The 19,353-nt window shown below is 39.0% G+C and overlaps 1 protein-coding gene across 2 annotated transcripts in view; it reads left to right on the plus strand.

Annotated features, from left to right (window-relative positions):
• The first annotated feature begins 543 nt into the window (after positions 1 to 543).
• Positions 544 to 19,353, plus strand: part of slc38a10 (solute carrier family 38 member 10) — a 36,569-nt gene continuing 17,759 nt past the window's right edge. The window contains exons 1-9 of one of the 2 annotated variants that reach the window (XM_041815016.1): positions 544 to 725; positions 915 to 1,139; positions 3,969 to 4,086; positions 4,476 to 4,521; positions 4,670 to 4,763; positions 4,968 to 5,111; positions 7,681 to 7,805; positions 17,660 to 17,762; positions 18,130 to 18,312. In XM_041815016.1, coding sequence (XP_041670950.1) covers positions 1,050 to 1,139; positions 3,969 to 4,086; positions 4,476 to 4,521; positions 4,670 to 4,763; positions 4,968 to 5,111; positions 7,681 to 7,805; positions 17,660 to 17,762; positions 18,130 to 18,312 — 903 coding nt within the window. In that variant the 5' untranslated portion in view covers positions 544 to 725; positions 915 to 1,049. Of the gene's footprint in view, positions 726 to 914; positions 1,140 to 3,968; positions 4,087 to 4,475; positions 4,522 to 4,669; positions 4,764 to 4,967; positions 5,112 to 7,680; positions 7,806 to 8,478; positions 8,604 to 17,659; positions 17,763 to 18,129; positions 18,313 to 19,353 lie in introns of both variants that reach the window. The other variant, XM_041815017.1, reaches the window with a different exon arrangement.

Raw genomic sequence — 19,353 nt, forward strand, 5'->3', positions numbered from 1 at the left:
GTTTAAAAAATGCAAAAATAAGTTGAAAGTGGGAAAAAAAATAGGCCTAAAGTGGAAACAGTGGCAAAAATAAGCAGATTCAGAGCCTAAACGAGTTTAAAAAATGATCAAAAACTAGCACAAATAAATCACTCCAACAACCCCAAACAACTTGACACACCTTCCAGGTCCAAAATGACGGAACTGTTAGCCAGGACGCCAGCACCATTGCTATTGATCCAACACACATGCATTGATATCAATACAGTAGAGCTGGGGAGGGCCCATTCTCTGGATTTTCAGGACCCAGCCAATTCTTTGGGCAGGTCTGTGTGGATGTGTAAGGGGTTGAGAATATAGCAATGCTAAATATGATTAAAGAACATTAAAGGAAAATGGGTATTTAAGGATTTTTCAAACTCGAGTATATGATGTGCCATTGATTGCAGTACTTCTATGTGACCACTAGCGAGCGCCCGAGTATTTCCACAGTGATTAAACCTGCATGCTGTGTTGTCTTCACCGAGCTCGTCGACCATAATCTATGCTTCCTGGATACGCGTTCAGAAAACAGCAAGGCTGGATTTGCAGCTATCACATTATTGAGGGTTTCTGTAAATTTATAGCGAATAAACACGGGAAGGGGGCTGTTTTTCAGAAATAAGTGACAGCTTTACGTCAGGACATCACCGATGATAACGTAAACAGAGCAGCGAGGCGGAGGGCGCAGAAAGTCGCAGAGAGAGGTGAGTTAATTAAACTAATAACGGTCATGATGGCGAGCTAGCTAAAGGCGACACTTTAAACAGTCTTTCAGTTTTTATTTCGGTATATTGTGTTTGAAGTGTTGTCTTTTTTCGCTCTGTACGTCTTAAAACCATGTTAGGTGTCACTGTGTCAAATGTAAACTAAGTTGTATGTGTGTTTTCTCCCAGAGCGCCACGTCACTGAAAGGCGGAGGAGAAAAAAACACACCCGGAAAATAGAGCCGAGTCCCCGCTTTGTAACAGCTGCTGTCACCGTGTTATTGGACATTTTTACACCGAGGAGTTTAACAAAAACAAGCGAAAATGACGGCGTCCAACTGGGGTCTTATCATGAACGTGGTGAACAGCATCGTTGGAGTCAGTGTGCTCACCATGCCCTTCTGCTTCAAACAGGTGCGTCACCTGAAGCTGCACTCGCACGTGCAGATGTACAGGTGCAGAGATAAACTCCTTCCTAGGATCCCGAGCCTTTACATTGACCTTATGAGATGATAAAGCTGTTATTTAGGTCAGTCTTCCGAGAAAAGTGGGTTATGGCACTGCAGATAAGTTTACTGTAACAGTTTGAGCAAAGAAACTGAAGAAGATGAACACATGTGATGGAAAAATGACTCAATATTATTTTCCTACTGTTTCTAAAAGTCAGAAATAGCTTTATAAAGGTGAAGATGATCAAAGTCAAGCTGCATTATAACATCATCATGGGTGGTTTATTCTAAAGAGGGTGCATATAATTTATAAACTAACGATTTATGTCTATCCAGACTAAATTTAAACACGTTAAATTATTGATGTGAAGCTGTAGAGTGTAGAAGAAGGGACAATATTTTCCTTTCAGTCTAACCAAAAAGGAGGAGAATGGAAAATGTAGTTTGATTAAGCTACATGTCAAGTAAGCTGCATATATTAAACAGTTAATTGCAGTTTTTTGCAAGGCATATGACGCTGAAAGACAAAGATGACTGGGAAATGATTGTAGCAACTTTAATAATAATGTAAGTTTATTTTCATTTAAAGTTAGTAATCAATATTCTAGTCCAGAAATGTGAAAGATTTAGCAAAACCTTAAAGACTGTAAACAAACATTTTCCATATTATGTATATCAAATGGGGCTGTCAGAAAATTAAACATTTTGATCGTGATTAATCTCTAGATTTTTGTAATCAATCACGATTGATTGCACCCTTTTTTATTTAATTTTTTGTGCTATTTTGGATTTTTCTACTGTCTTGAACTGAGGGTAATTGACCTCCTGTTTGGATGCAGACCTGCTTTTATAGGTAGATTGAAGTTTATGATACAAACTGAACCACATAATTTTTTTTAACTGGATTTTAAAAGATATAAGAAGTTTCTTAAAAGATGAATATTTGGAAACACAAGGTGCAGATGCCTTCTGACTTGTCCACTTAGCTGTCTGTGAGCAGTCTGTGAAAGTAAAATACGACATTAAGGAGCAGTGTTGGACTTGTTTGACATCACTGTGGCTGCAGGGCGTAACTGATGTGGATTAACCAAAGTGTGTTAAAGGGGAAATAGAGCGTGAGAAAAACCATGATAAAAAAAAAAAAACACTAATTTTGTAACTTGATTAATTGTGATTAACTCAATTAATCTTGTCAGCCCTAATTTTAAAACAATATAGTCTACATAATCAATAGTATTGAGAAGTACACACAAGGGCACATTTATATTTAAAATTTGCCGGGAGAAAATGAGACAGATTACTGTATACATTGCAAAAATATCATATAGTGTGCAAGATGGTGATTAAAGTTTTGAAATTACCTGATATTTGTTTACTTGTATTCATATTTTGTTGCTGCAGGTATCGTTTTGTTTTCCCTAGAATCTCTTTTCACTCAAAATTTAAATTCATAGTAGAGACACCGATAATTACAAATTCATTTTAGCTGATCTCGATATATGAATTTAGTTCAGGCCTTAAACCTCACTCCTTAAAACACACTTTCAAATTTTAGGAATGAGGATGAACAAAGAAAAAAAGACTTCAATTAACTTAGGTTAAGATGGTCCTGCCTTAAACTCCACAAACTGTTCATACTAAACATATGGCTGATATCTACAGCCAGTATGTTGATTGTAGATGTAGGCAGAAATGTTCACATCTGCTAATACCAGTAATTCACTTTAAGGCTAATATCTGCCCATAATGCCCATGATATCCCTAATTATTAATATCTGGTGTTGTGATTCCAACAGACTCTCAACAATTTCCACAGAACTGTTGATGCAAAATCCTGCTGAACCAGTTTTGAAACTGAAGTTTTTTCTTTAAAACGTAGGATATGTCCTATGTTGACAGACCTGCTTAAGACCTGGAATCCTCCTCAATAAAGGACTCAGCATGATATAGAATATTAATTATGTACATCTGTAGGTGATTTTATACTCTCTTTAAGTGTGCTAGAGCAGTGGTTCCCAACCTTTTTTCCTCAGGGCCCTCGCCTACTTTTATTTAAGAAAAGCTAAGCCCTCAGGGACCCACATGGACAACAACTCAAACCATACAAATATTAAGTAGCATACAGAACAAACCCTGAAGTTTTTACACTCCTGCTTTAGAAATAACTCATAAAAAATGTTTCCTTCTTTGAAAACAAAGGTACTTTTACAAAGTGCAAATTGTGGCATGTATTAGATTACTTGTGCAGCGCAACCACCAAAGCCAGTACAGCGGGTGGGTCATTTTGTCACCTAGTACCCCTCTGCAACACTGAAATAGAACAGCATTGTGAGTTAGACTATAAACATAATCATATGACCTCAGACAATGATTATCTGTGAGGAGTTAAAGCTCACCCTCCTTTCTGCATCTCTGTTTGCTCTGTGAGACACTAAACCATATCACATAAGTGATATGCAAATTTAGATTGTGTGCAGTACTCATATGTATACACATTTATATCTTTTCTTTTGAGAAAAGGTTTCTGTTGCACAGAGAGAGGAGGCAAATCAAACTAGATTAGTATAGTAATGTACAAAAACATTCCTTCTAAACAGGACAAAAGGTAACTCCTATAATTTGCTCACAAAGCATAAAGCTGCAATATCACAATGTGTGTATAGCTTTTCTCACACATTTCCCTCCTGTTAACCCCCTCGTTTAGAGTCTCCTCAATACAAAGTCGCTAGATCTGTTTTTTCCTCCATGGACTTTAGTTGTAAGAGTGTTTAAGTGTGCCTCTTTCTTCCTTCAGTGTGGGATCGTGCTGGGAACTCTACTGTTGTTTTTCTGTTCATGGATGACCCACAAGTCCTGCATGTTTCTGGTCCTCACAGCAAGCAACACCAAAAGACGGACATATGCAGGACTGGGTGAGTTAACAACATGATGAAAGACTTTATTATGGATGTTTATTCTAAATTGGATGCATTTATTATTGACTGTAATGAGCTTATGTTGTATTTATACAGCTCATGTTTCACGTTTACTGTTTTAGCATTGTTTACAGCAGGACTTTGCATAAATACCATCTAAAATAAAGACATTAGACTGCATTTTAGCAAGCCGTCATGATGGAGCAACCAAAATGCCAGTCACAGAAAAAATCATCAACTGCCTATGACCAGGAATCTTTCTGACACTACTGTACTGTAGAACACAAATTAAATAAACATTCCTCAGCACGCTTAAAGTTAAACTATTTTAGGACACTTATCTATCAAGCCACATGTTTTTCACACTCGTCACTTTATCTCTGCAGCTTTCCACGCTTATGGGAAACCTGGGAAAGCTCTGGTGGAGACGAGGCAAGTTTAATCATTAACTTGGCACTCACATTATGCTGATTTGAAGTGTATATTATACTTGATTTAAAGAAATAGTTACAGATATTAAAATAACAGGATATATTTGTAAACTAAATGATGATAATTTCTCCTTCCTCTCATTCTGTAGTATGATCGGCTTGATGTTGGGAACCTGTATTGCCTTCTATGTTGTGATAGCTGATCTGGGCTCCAATTTCTTTGCTCAGCTGTTAGGTTTACAGGTTTGAAATCTGTTTGTTTTTAATATTCTTCCCTCAGTGTTCAAACTTTCTATCATGTATTATTCATGTGTGTCTGCAGCTCTCATCTGCATTGCCCATCACACTACTCTTAAAATAAGGCACAATATGAACTTAAATCAAGTGTATGGATGAGTTTCATTCCAAAATGTCGACTTATTTCTATTTTTACGCTCTCTTTTTAAGGTGACGTTTGGTTTCCGTGTGCTGCTCCTGATCGCGGTGTCCCTGTTCATCGTGCTTCCTCTGAGTCTGCAGAGAAACATGATGTCCTCCATTCAGTCCTTCTCAGCCATGGCTCTCATGTTCTACACCCTGTTCATGTTCACGGTGAGACCTCTGACAGACAGAAGCACAAATACACGTTAGCTTTGTTCAGCTTAATTACCAAAATGCACTGGTAGAAATGCCCTCATAAACACTTTTATTGCTCATATGAAGTTTATAATTTTGTACATTGTTGCCCTTAAAGTCTAAGGGCAGCTTTTCTGACATTATTCAGAGTTTTTCTTTAACTGTACTATTTTTTGTTTATGCATTTTAAGGTTTTAAATGTTAGAGGTTTTCTTGATTTGTTAAGTTAACTCCTCAGCCAATTTGTCCTTTAATATTGTCTTCAGTACATATTAATACCACATAAATCTAGACAGCTTTTGTGAATAGTGTTTATTCTGTGTTAATTCTCCCCCTGTTTGCTCTGTTGTATTGTGAATATTGAACTGTGTTTTCCTTCTACAATTTGACATTGTCTTGCTTCTCTTTTTTTGCAAAGAGCAAATTGGAGCTTAATCACATCAGGCAGAAAACAATTGCTGCGCTGCTCTTTATCGCCTGAAACAAAGTTCCTCCCCTGGGAAAACTTCACCACTGAGAAATGGCCACTAGAGACATTTAAGCTCTTTAAGTGCAAAGTAAATGGAGGTCAGAAATTCAGCACACTTAATCATAAACTCTTGCTACTATAAGGAATCATGAGGGCATGCTAGCTTATTTGTTGGCACATAAACATATTTAAATGAAGAAACCTTTATGTTCTGTGATCATAAGTCAAATAGAATCCTTTTACATCTGCCAAAGACAATCACTTTGAATCTGCAAGCACACCATGTGTGCCATGTGGCATAAAGATATCATTGATTTTTTTACATATGTATCTTTTAAAAGAATATAAAGTGTCAAGTTGTTGATTATTTAATGATGCTGTGGTTACATCTTTATACTCTTTATATACTTCATACCCGGTGTATGTTCTGCACCTCTATGCTCCAAAAAGTAGTTTCCAATTAAGATATTCAATGATATGAAGCACAAAATATACAAGATCCTTTCATTCTCAGAGTTCTATTAATTTGCATTAGATGTGTTGTAAGGTAAAAACATTGACTGTATGTAAAGATGGACAACAACACTTGATATCATGCTGATAATATTATCTATCCCTAGTAGGGATGTAACGATAACCGGTATCACTATAAACCGTGGTAAAATTCGAGACGGTTAGTATTACCGCTTCAAATTTTAATTACCATTAAAACCGTGTTTGATTACCGCACTTTGAAAACTCACGGTGATACCACTCAATTCGAGAGAGCGAGAGAGAGCGGAAGAGTGAGTGAGAGAGAGGAAGAGAGAGATTGTACACAAAGGTACATGAAACAGTGAAAGTGTTCTTTCTGTACCAGTTTTTCTTAGATCTGTAAGACTAGATCTAGTCTTGAGCACTGAATGTAAAGAAAAGTATTCTTGGAGCTTATCTACAATTTGCACAAAGTGCAGCAACCTCTTATGGCCATAAAGTGCCATCTTTAATGCACATTTGTATGTGTGATGTTAATATTTTAATGTTGTGCCAACAAAGTACATTGTGTGTTTTATTTTATTTTATTTTATTTAAAAAAATTTGGTAAATGATTTCAGTGTGTGTATAAGTACTTTTTGAACATTTGAGCACATTTCAACAATACCGTGATAATAATGATAACCGTGATAATTTTGGTTACAATAACCATTATATGAAATTTTCATATCGTTACATCCCTAATCCCTAGCACATAGACCTCTGTGTAGGTTTAGAGCTACATTGACGTACAGCATCAGAGTCAATTGCATAATAAGCTGTTTGGCATTGGCAGAGGAGATTTGGCAGAAGGGGTCAACCCACATACTCAGCTCTGCTGCTCATCCCATATTGCACTGGAAATAAACAGGCTTTAAAACAGTTTATTGCCAAGAAGCATTGTTACAACAAATAATTAATCTACCAAACACGAATTTTCTTACTTTTTGTGCTAAGTTTATTATAAGATATTACAAAATAATTGTCTATTAAATCTCTTTCAATAAGGAAAACAATTATTTCAGTTTTCCTAAATACCACAGAGAAGCTTTTCAACAGCCATTGTTGTGAAAAATTGAACACTAAGTTATTAATATTATTCATGTAGTGTCCGTGACATCCAGCATCAGTTTCCTGCCTCTCGTGATTCAGCTCATTTCCTCTTTGAACTCACACACTGAGTTTGTGTGTGGCTCTGTTTCACTAATGTGTAGTGCTGCTTCCACAGACGTTTCATTGCTGTTTACAGTCTCTCTGTGCAATGTGACCTGTAGATGTGTAGCATGGCGATTGCCTGGAGCGTTGGTGTGGTGTGTGTCTGGCTTCAGATCCAGACCCGGCCCAGCCCAGCCCAGACCCCTAACCCTCTAACAGTGATGTCATTTTTCCCTCCTTCTCCTCTTTGCTCATCACACCACCTCTCTCTTCCTTGTGTCCTTCCTGCTGTCCCTCACTTTCCTCAACTACCTCCTCTCCTCCTCCTCTGCACCCTTTTGTTTGCTCCCCTCTGTCCCACTGCTCCTCCTCCTCCTCATCCTTGTCCTCCTGCTGCCGGTGCTGTAGATAGTGTTGTCGTCACTACGCTATGGCATAATCTCGGGCTCCTGGGTGGAGCGCGTTCACCTGTGGCGCTTGAAGGGCGTCATTCAGTGCCTGCCCATTATCGCCACAACCTTCTGCTGTCACCCGTAAGTAAACCACGGTAACCTTACCCCTAAAAAAATCCCTCGGTAAGGGCAGTGTGGGGTAGAGTGAAGGTAGCCTGCTGTTTCTCCTGCAACTGTACACTCCTTAAAAACTCCTCTCCCACCTACCCGATCCCTCAGCACACTCCTCTCAGTCATCCCCATTTTTTTCATCTTTTACTTTGGGTTTGGTCTGAGCTGTTTGTGCTCTATGAGTGTGTGTGTTTGTGTTTGGTGGCAGTGGTAATGAGGGCAGAGAAATGAGAGTTTTCATCAACTTCACGCCCAGGATGAGCAGCCTGGGTGTGGGAGGCTGAAGGGTTATGGAGTATTCTGCTATTTTTAATCAGGTATTTAAAGGAGCAGGACGTAAGAAATTCATGCTGATTGGTGGAAAACCTGTGAGGTGGTTTTTGTCTTGGTAATCTTTGCAATTTGTATGTTTTTCTTTACATACATGTTTCACCTCCATGACCTCCAGCAGGTTTTTTTTCAGTTTTGGGTTTCTTGTCATGTCTCTTCCTTCTTTCCCTTTCTTGGTTTTCCTCATCCTTAACTTTCATATTCTGTCTGTGAGCCGTCGGCATGGCAGCCTCCCTCCCTCCTCTTCTTCGTGCTCTTCCCCCAACTTTTCTACATTTAGTTCGGGCCGTAACCCCCCCTCCTTCCCCCTCAGATGGTGCTGTCCTCGTTCAAACATGAGCTGCTCAGCGGCTGGTGGCTAGAGCAGGTCAATGTGGTGCGCTGGGAGGGTGTGTTTCGCTGTCTCCCCATCTGTGGGATGGCCTTCGCCTGTCAGTCGTAAGTACTCCTCCTGCCCCTCCACCCGCACAGGACCATTAAAAGTAGACTGACTACAAAAAATCTTAAAATAAGATTCAAAGAAGGGAAACTCTGACAGTAGTTGTTTTTAAATGGGGGTTTTCCGCTGTCGAACTCCTGCAGCTACACCATGAATTAAAGCTTTCATTGCTTCATGTAGGAATCTATAAAAATTACGCATGCTTACTTGCATCATCCCTTAGAGCCACAGTGGAGGGATTGGGGTGAGTCTGTCATACAAAGAGACACACAAATTTGTGGTGGAGATAATGGGTTGTTGAGGGATTTGTAGTCGTAATTGAGGCAGGCTGCTTATTTTTGCTAACGTGCTTCTCATAGTTAGCGCATCTGTTTCTGCTCCAAAGCAGGTTTGCTTTTCTTAGAATTAACCAAAGACTAAAACCACTCTTTGTGCACTCCTCTGCTTTTTTCTTATGCTTTAAGAATAAAACTTGCCTTTAAAGAAAGCGAACAACAGATAGAGGACAGTGTCATTAAGTTAAACTGCAGAACTGCAGGAAGGAGCGCTCCCTGGATTCAAAACAAAGGCATTTCTGAGGTACCCTTTGGATAGCCGTCAAACCAAGAAAAGACTCCAAGGCACTCTCTTTTGAACAATACAACGCCTTTATTTTCACGGCATGGTCAGATAGACTTTTTTCATACTATATCATACAGTCTGTGTAGTCGGCTCTGCCCCTGCCTGGACAGCAAAAGGGACATGCTACTCACTGATGCTAGTGCCAAGTAGGGATGTAAAAATTTAAAAATCTCACGGTACGATAATACCCCAGTGACAAGTCCACAGAGCTGTGTTTATTGCAGTATCAAAAAACCCCAAACCAACAAATGAAGACTTGGGAAAAAAAGGGACACCAGCATTTATAAACAGCAATTGAACTTTGAATATTACACTGTACAAAAAATGCCACAGGTGTGCATTAGGATTAAAATGTATAACTTGGCTCCTGTTTACTAACCTTCGAAACTCTTTAACTACTGAAAATAGCTGTACTGTTCCCATGTTTGACTTTTTATTAAAATGTGAAACAAACAAGTGTTTATGAGGACAGCAAGGTGGTCATCAAGGCTTTTGTATGCTTAAAGTCCCTGTAAAGTGAAATCCAAAATTTGTGTCTTAACACACTAGACATGTTGGAATGAGGTTGCTGTAAATAGGTGAAAAGGTGCAATCTATGTGTGACTGAATCAAAAATTCAGATCACCTCTATGTTGTTCATCTCGATTAGCAGGGCAAATATATGAGCCTATGGCATCATCTGTCTTGATTGGGAATTACACTGGCCCCCTACACACTACAATGATATAAAATCACTGAGCAGTTCATTTCAATACAGTTTGTTGTTAGCCAATGTCACTGCCTTCATTAAAAGTTAACAGCCAGCTACATGCTGTGTTTTTGTTCATTGTGAGGTAAATTTTACAAATCTATCAGCCACAGTGGCCTACAGGTCAATAAAAGTATCATAACAAGGAGATTTGTGCCAGAAAACAGTAAATTGAATCCCAAACTTCTATCTCTTTGCTCTGGCACAGAGTCAGGTAGCTACACCCTGATCAGAAGCTTTATTTTAAATTTGAGAGGATCATATTTCTCATCAGCTCAATGAACGGACACACCTACACCACTCTAGAGCAGATTTTACTGTCTCAATTTTCATGATTTTGAAGTTTAATTTTATAAACTTTTTCATAACTGAAATTTGGTCTGGTGGTTCATAACACAGTGATTAGTCATGCAACCTAAAAAAAAGATTTTTTTAAATCACTTTATGAGGACTTTAAGGGACCTGTTTACAGAGGAACACCTTTTTGTTAAGTTTCTCTGTTTGTGAGTGCCCTTAAGATGAATTACTTTCTCTAGCTTCTATTGCTCTTAAATACACCTAGAACACAATTGGCAACTATAATGCATCATAGCCAAATGGCAGCAGCCACTCTTCTGCTGTCCACCATAGTGAGTGACGTCATATGTCTGATGTATGAAATGTCTGCAAAAGATCTGTAGACCTTAAAGTTTTAGGAACCAAAGCAGTTTTACACTGTGCCATTTGCATCTTCCAGACGTGCTTGTTAGATTAATTGCTGACTCTTAAGTTGCCCATAGGTCTGGTTTGGTTAAGTACAGTTTGGTAAGGTAAAACCATGATATCGCTTGGGTTTTCACAGCCAACTGTTCCCTTATTTGGTTGGCGGGGTGTAAGCCTTCTTTTCTTCCCAGACTAAAAGGTCTGACTGTTGATGGCATCCATTAGGTCAAACCATTTCTGATTCCATGAATGCCACTTCAGCTGTTACAGTTCAGCTTCTTACATTTTGTCCACCACTGCTTGAATGTCTACATGAGCCCCCTGCAGCCATTCGTTGTGGGACAAGCTAGGAGCCTGTCTTATGCCTTATGCTGCCCTCCAGCTTTTTTACCAGCGATCCCTATCAGGGTCTGCACCTCCAAGGTCATCCATGAGGCAGTGCTTTGCACGGACATATCTGAAAAAAACAAAAGCAACCTTGAAATGACTCTGGAAATCCACCATGGTGTGTTTCGTGTTTTTCCATTTCTACCACTGTTGTATGGGAATTGACGAGTCTTTCAAGCAATCAGTGGACCACAGTGAGTCTAGCTTCAACCTTTAGGGTTAGAAATAGGTCGTTTACACCGAGCAGTCCGGCTCAGTTCGATGCGGTACGGCATGCTTTTTTTGGCATTTCCTTAGAGAAAGGGTCCCAAAAAAAAACGACCCGTACCGTCCCACTTTTCAGCACCCTTCCGTAGGGGTGCCAATCTTACCTAACCGTACCAAAAAGGTGGAGCTACACACACAACAATAAGGGCTGCACTGACGTCACGTCAGCGTGTGACTCAGCTGCTCGCCTCCGTGCTTCAAAGACGGAAGTCTGCTGTGAGAAGCGGGCGAAAATGGGAGAAAAATGGACTAATATCTGCCTAAATGGGAAATATTTGGACTCGACGGAGATCCAAACTGTTTCCTAGTCTATGGATATTGGTATCTGGCCACAAATCAAGTTTCCTGATGTTTATCTGGATGATTTTAAGAACACAAAGCAGAGGCCAAAGGCTCACATCAGCCTGATCCATCCATGATGGATAAGAAACTAAATTAATGCAGACAATTTGTGAATACGATGCCATTGAACAGTTCACTCGCATCTGTAACTAGTTATTAATCTACGTCTTACGTTAGGTAACCTGTGAAAACATCGTTCTGTGGTTGTTGGATGGGCTCGTAAAACTTAAGGCTGCAGCCTATTTTTAAACGAGATCAGTGCACCCCGGATTTCTGACTTAATCTAGCTTGACTTTAACACCAGCTGAACTTTTATTTTATTTTCAATGCGGCGAATTCTCACAGTACAGCTCTAAACCTTCCTATTTTGTCATAAACTGTGCTATACTAGATATATTCACATATTAACGTAGCGTTACGACTCAAACCGTCTCTGGACACGTATTCCATCAGCTGAGGCTCTTTACTGACAGCAGTTAACATCATTAAGATGTAGTTTTTTTTAAACACTTTCAGCTGAAATCAAGCCGTTTACTGCTTATTCCCAACTGATTTCTGTCACTCATCCTTTCTATAACTCTGCAGCTGGAACAGCTGACTTGCGCTGTCTGTGACTTTACATGCATGCTTTTACAGCCCCGCCCACCCAAGTGAGAGCACGGTTGTCTGTGGAAACGCAAACTATTTTGGGGTTTAGTGTACCAAACCATACCAAACCGAACTGAATCAAACTGGACCCCCTGATGGAAACACAGCTGTAGTGACTTGATACCCAAACAGAAGGGTGCTTAAAAAGTAGGACAGTTTGGATCTGTTCTTTTGACAACTCTCCTGTGCTTTAAGAGTTGAAACACAAATAATTGTGTACTGCGCTGGGCTGAACTGAACCTGAAACACATCATAAATGTTGGTGCTGTGATTGACTGGTTACCAGTTTAGGGTTTATCCTGCCTCTTGTCCAGTGATAGCTGGGATTGGCTCCAGCCTCCATGCATCCCTGAATGAGATAAGCCGTATAGCTAATGAATGGCTTTGGGGGTTTATGTGACCATGCCATAAAAATGAGAGTGCCCTGAAGTTTGTCTTGTTTTTCTTGCCAGTAAAACTAATTTCAAGCATTACAAAAATTTTTTACTTTAGTTTAATCCATTCAAATCAGTTTTCTTATATCTGAAGCTCAAAAACCTTCCAACTGTTTATAGATGAAGACCTAGCTAGCAAGACGTTTAAAACCAGCCTTAGCATTTCTGTAATTTTCCCCACACTGATTGCAGAGATTAATCTCTGACATGTTCCACAGCTCAGTCAGACCTTTTAGTTTCGCTGTGTTCATCTTTTTCTACTTTTTCATCCATTTGCATGCTCTGTCACTGTCTTTCTGTTCTTTACACTTTGGCGCTTGCTCTGTGTTTTAAGCAGGTTAAGGGGAATGGTTTTAATTCAATATGATTGTTGTTCAAAGTCCTACAGCTTTGGAATAATTAGACATCTGCAACAACATGCTTTTCTTTGGTTCAAGTAAATTGAGTAAAAAAAATTAAATACAACATTTCTTCTTATTACCCACCTTCCAAAATAATTACTGTCATTTAGGTAGTAACAGAAAACAACTGGTTAAGTAGAAAGAGGCGACTATGAAAATGTAATGAAAAGAAGTTCCTATTCATTTTTAAACAGCAGAATAATAAAGTTTTAACTCACCTGTCTTTAATATTCCTGTTGGGTAACACCGCTCTTGGTGCCAAAAAATCAAGCAGCTTGTCTTTGTTGTCGAGAGGAAATCTCTGTTGACCTGATCCACAGTTGTATCAAGAGAGTCTGGGGCGCCTTCAGCCCAGCTGCTAACATCTTTTTAGCAGCCATGCATACAGATAACAGCGATCTTGATTATTGTCATTAAAAAGGCAGAATTCAGGGGAAGAAATAAAGTGTTTCAGATAGAAGATCTGTAATTTACATGCAGAGCCTTCTAACTAGACTTTCCCACATTAAATGTAAAACCATCCCCACTTGCCTTGAATTAATAATTTCTGAATTCTTCCTAAGACAAAAGTTGTTAGAAATGTACTGAATTTTCCTTTGTTGCTGTTTATGGTCTGACAAAAATGTGAACACTGTTGGGAATATGGGTGAAATGTGTACTATTAAAAAGATGATATTCATTTTAACACAACCCTAGGTAGAAGACCACAGACAAACTGTGGTCTCTTGATTTTCCAGAGCTGTAGCTTTGGAGTGCTACAGTGAGGTCATTAGAGGCCAGATGTTTGGGTGGTGGCACTGTATGGGTTTGTTTGTGTGAGAGAGAGTGAGGTAAGTGGCAGGAGTGGGTGCCTGTAGCCTGGAGGCTGAACGACACTTTAATTAATAAAATCTCACAAAGCATACACAATGTTATAGCATAGCAGACGTGTTCATTAGTGAAGGAGTGAGGTGTGCGTGTAGAAGAAAGAGAAAAAGTGTGTCTGTTTTTTTGCGTGGGCTCCCACGAGCAGTGCCGAGTGATATTTGGCAGGGTGATTTCTTGGCCTGCGGTCAGGCGGAGCGAGGCGAGCGCCCCGTTAAGCCAAACCACTAATCAACACATTGGAGTGCAGCCATCTCACAGACACACACTGATGTTTTCACGGGCTGATTAAACGGCTCTCAGCACATTGGACTTTTATTACATTCATGAAATGTGTTTACTTTGAGTTAAAACATTACTTAACATCACCATTATGACGAGACGGGAGCTGGCCCTGTTGTCTTTTTGGCTGCACGCTTTGAATAGTGAGGAGCAGTTAGCTCATAATAGAGGGACATAAGAAAAACATGCAGCCAAATTGTCCCTCTGTGATGCTTCTAGCAGCATGTTTCGACTCAGAGCTAATGATAATATCTACAGCACACACTCAGCCCTCCCAACACTTCTCAAAGTAGACATTTTATGTCATATTTTCTCCATTTAAGGGCAGCACAAGTCACATTAGCCCTTGATGCAGGACAATAGAGTGACCATTAGATGCTTTAGCTCCCCTCTTACAATATGCAGTTCTATTTCACCTTGGCTATCAGATTTACTGGTTTGCAGATTAAACGAGCATAAAGGAATAGCACCACGGGACTGCGCTTTCTCATAAAACCAGAGCGTGTGAAAGAGAGAGAACAAGAGGCAGAGAAAGTTATAGTTTCCTTTTCTCTCTCAGTCATTCTGTGTTTCTTACTTTCACATATATATACGAGGGCGTTAGTGAAAGAGAAGAGGCAAGCACAAGGATCTGCCTGGGAAGTTTACAGTGCTCTAAAACCTGCCTGACACTCACTGTTAAATATAATGCCTGTAAATATTCTGGTTTATGTTGTGGTGGATCTCTCGGCTCTCTTTTAGCAGAGGTCAAAGAGGGACAGAGCTACATGTGTTCGTTTTCTCACAGACACTCGCAGGTTCAAACACAGCCAGTTTTGACTGCTGTCACCCACTCCATGTCACACTCATATGTAGACAGACACTCTTCATATACTCCACCCCCACTGCCATGACATTGCCTTCATCACCTGCCATATTATACAGCTGATTATATGTCTGTTATAAAACAATAAAAATGTGAAAAAGTTGATGCATTCATGTACATGTCTGATGTACTTACAAACACAACTTGTCAACCAGTCTATCACCCATCTTTATTTGCATAGCGCCATAGTCTAAGTCGAGACTGTGCTCTTTGTTGTGTTATTCATATAGATGGACCCGATATTAATCCACCATGAGCTCAGCACTGGACAACATTTAGCATAGTTTCAGTGGCAAGGAAAATCCTCCCTATAACGGAAACCCTGAGCAGTACCAGACTTGTGTTAAACAGCCATCTGCTGAAGTTGTTTTGGAGATGTAAAGGGATGGAGGGGCAAAAAGAAAGAAAAGTTGCAGAAATACAGAGAGAAAGAGTGAAGAGCGAGCATGAGACAGAGAGAAGAGGGAGATGCAGAAAGATGGGAGAGAGATGCAGACAGATGGACAGAGATATATACAGAGAGAAGAGGGAGATGAAGATAGAGGGAAGAGGGAGAAGCATTTAGAGAGAAGAGGGGAGACGCAGAAGTCAGAAAACGATCATCAAAACAACAATGAGAAGAAGCTTTATTAATAATAATAATAATAATATCTTGAATTTATATAGCGCCTTTCAAGAAACCCAAGGACGCTTTACAGGAACACATATAGCTGTCTTGGCCATAAATCCATCCTAAACTAATTGATACATGAACTGACATTCAGATCATTCGAATAATCTACCTATAAATAATTCAAATTAATAGTAAAATAGTAAACATTAAGCTGAAAAAAAGCCATTAACTATTGTTGTGTCTAAAATCCTATATTTCATACCAGGAAGTTCTCTGTGGGGGCTATGTAGTGCGGACATTTGCAATATGTAAATAAATGTTAAAAAAGTTCGTTGTTGGGCAATACTCTCCGTCTCATGGAATTTTAATAATATAATTTTCATAGTCACACAGAGAAAATGTGCAGTTTAACCCGAGCTGAGAATCATTACCAAATAACAGCAAGAATTTTAGTGATAACTAACATCAGTCTAGAGTTGCATTCATAAAAGAAAAAGTATCAAGAATTGTTATTTAATAAAATAATCAAACTTTGTTTTCCATGCCGCTCCCTTTTAAATGTGACCAGTGGTTGTACACAACTTCTCATACTACATTGCAGGATATGAGTCTACTGACTCCTCATATTTTGTTCTATAAAGTGAGAAGTTGTTTTTCAGTCACTAAAAAAGGCAAAGGAGTTACCCACACACTAATTGAACTGGGCTGTAATGCTTACAAAAAGCTTACAGGCTGAGATAAAATCACTTTTATTAAGACATGGGTGGCCAAACAGTGGGTGCTCACTGTGCAAAAAGGCAAATAAAGCAGCAGGAAATGTTTTGGTATATGAGATGGAAACTTTGTGTGTGTGTGTGTGTGTGTGTGTGTGTGTGTGGCTTTTCAGCCCAATTGATTTGTTGTGTGGGTATCTTCTCTACCGTTGTTTTTTAGACTTTCCTCCTGTACTGACACACCCAAGAGTAATTTTTTGATGCCCTAAGTAACCCTAGTTTCACAGCACCTTGACAAATCTTTCAAATAATGCCACTGAATAAAAGTAATGTGTTTTCCAATCAGGTTGGGGGATGAAAAAGTCAAACTTTCAAAATCAGCTGCCTTGCCTTAATGTCTTTAAAACATAGATGTGTAGCAGGTTAGATCTAGTATTGGGATATTTTGTACTTTAAAGACATTAATTTGGTTTAATTTTAACAGCAGTTGGTGTGTCCAATCCTGAGTAAGCAGTGCTGATAATTTTGCATATATATGTCATGAGGAATAAGCATTAATGATTTTCCGATCAGGCCAGAAAATGAAATTTGATAAAAGCTTTTTAGATTTAATAAAAGTCTTAATTTGATACAAAACTGCTGACTGTCTCAAGAAGTCAACTATAGTTGCTAAACCACCCAAAAATAACCTTTATCAAAGTTTAAGACAATAATGTGATAAGAGATAAATACATCATTTGATTATTGATTGACACAGATTTGATCTGTTTATTGCATTTACTGAGTTGGGACAGTGCACAACAACATGTGAGCATCCCAACTTTAATTCTTTGTATAGATGTAAATATGCTGAAACAAGCACAATAGCTGAAATTCATCCATAGTTGAAAGGCAAGTACTTATAAGAACTTAAAACTAAAGGGCCTCCAAATGATGGCGCTTCAAAAACTGCAGTACGTTCCTCAAATTTCTTCACTTTCATACAAACTCTTACTATTACAGGATCTACTTTCCCGCTCTCCCAGCCAAAGTAACCCTCCAAAGAACTGGTTGCGTTTCTGATCATCCAGACAGTACATGAATGCACAGCAGCTGTTGTATTAGTGTGGTCTTTTGCCATGCAGTATACAAAGTGTGTTGTTTTTGTTGGGCTGCTTGTCTCTAACAGGCAGGTGTTGCCGACGTATGACAGCCTGGATGAGCCGTCTGTCAAACGCATGAGCACCATCTTCACCTCGGCTCTCAACGTAGTCACCATCTTCTACATCACTGTGAGTGAAAGCACCACCACACACAACAGTAAAGTACACTTTGAGTGTCATATAGAAAACTGATTCTGTGATTTTACTGTATTCAGTTCAAGACTTTATTACAGACTCTAGGTCTAGAGCATATAAAAGAACAATACAACACATAAAAATATGTAAAAATATGTGTCTGCTTGTGTTATTTTTTAAGAACCCACTTTATGATTAACTTGATGCTTTTTTATCAAGACATGGTCATTTGTGTCAGTAGTGAAAGTGCTATTTTGTTTCTTCGTAACAGATTTCATATTTGCCACCATGTTTCATTAAGATGGCGATGAGGTATTTTACTGCAGTGCTTTTCCTGTCCCTCCATCTCTCTGTGAAACAGGTGGGTTTCTTTGGCTACGTCAGTTTCACTGAGAACATTGCTGGCAACGTGCTGATGAACTTTCCCTCTAACCTGGTGACTGAGATGATCCGTGTGGGCTTTATGATGTCTGTTGCCGTCGGATTCCCCATGATGATCTTGCCTTGCCGCCAGGCCATTAACACCATGCTTTTTGAGCAGCAGGTGGGTTTCAGTGATGCTACTGATTGAATGTGCAATGGATACAAATGGTTCAAAAAATATATAACATTAGCCAGGTAAGTTTGAAGACTGGAATACATAAAGTAAATCCTTAATTTTGCATTTTTCTGGTTTCTTTGAGATCATATAATAAAAGGAGAAATTTGCCATCTATTTATCAATAAACCAGTGGTAAAATCCTCTGCATTTTGAAACATGTTGCACCACAATTAGGTTTGCAGGCATATGATCCCACCTGCTTTGTAATCATTACCTTAAAACCACGCAGTTTAAAAAGTATTTTGAATAGTTTTGTTTTGCATGCAGTTGCACCATAAATGACCCCACGCAGGAGGAAGTTCTTCTTGTGTTTTTGACAACCAAACCAGGGGGGTAAACTACAAAGCAAGGCTTTGTGGTTATCAATATTACTTGAGTTTTCAGTACTGAAAATGGCTCATGTCTTACCAGTGTAAAGTAACATGGTAAATTCAACTGATCCCCTAACCTGCTCCAGAGCACATTATGTTGTGGAGTAGAGATCAACCTTTATGAGTCCCATACCATAGTTTCATCAGAGCTACAAATAAAATGTTACATACTAAAATGTCAAAAACATCAAATATCAGAGGATAAGTCTAGGTAGGAAAATGGATTTATTGTATTAAAATCTGTTGTGCTCTAATGATGACAAAGTGATAATAAGCTTTAATTTGCACATTCACACTTGCTTAGCAAGTGTTTTTTTTTCTGACAGCTTCCTTTCCTGCAAATTTTGATACAGCTTTCTTGATTTCAGTCTTGGTTATGTGTTTAACTTTTACATATTTTTAATACTTTTCTTTGAGTTTGTAGAGTATGGTGATCTGCTGACTCACATATGACCTTGACAGGTTATATAAAGCTCAGATTTACCCTTTTATGTATAGCTGCTCTTGGTATTGCATCTCTAGATTTATTTATCAGATTGAGATCCAGCTTTGAACAACTGCTCAGCACGATCTCTTTTGGGGTGACAGCAAGATTGTCTATCATTCCACTCAG

Source organism: Cheilinus undulatus, linkage group 20, assembly GCF_018320785.1.
Source record: "Cheilinus undulatus linkage group 20, ASM1832078v1, whole genome shotgun sequence".
In the NCBI taxonomy this organism is placed as follows: domain Eukaryota; kingdom Metazoa; phylum Chordata; class Actinopteri; order Labriformes; family Labridae; genus Cheilinus; species Cheilinus undulatus.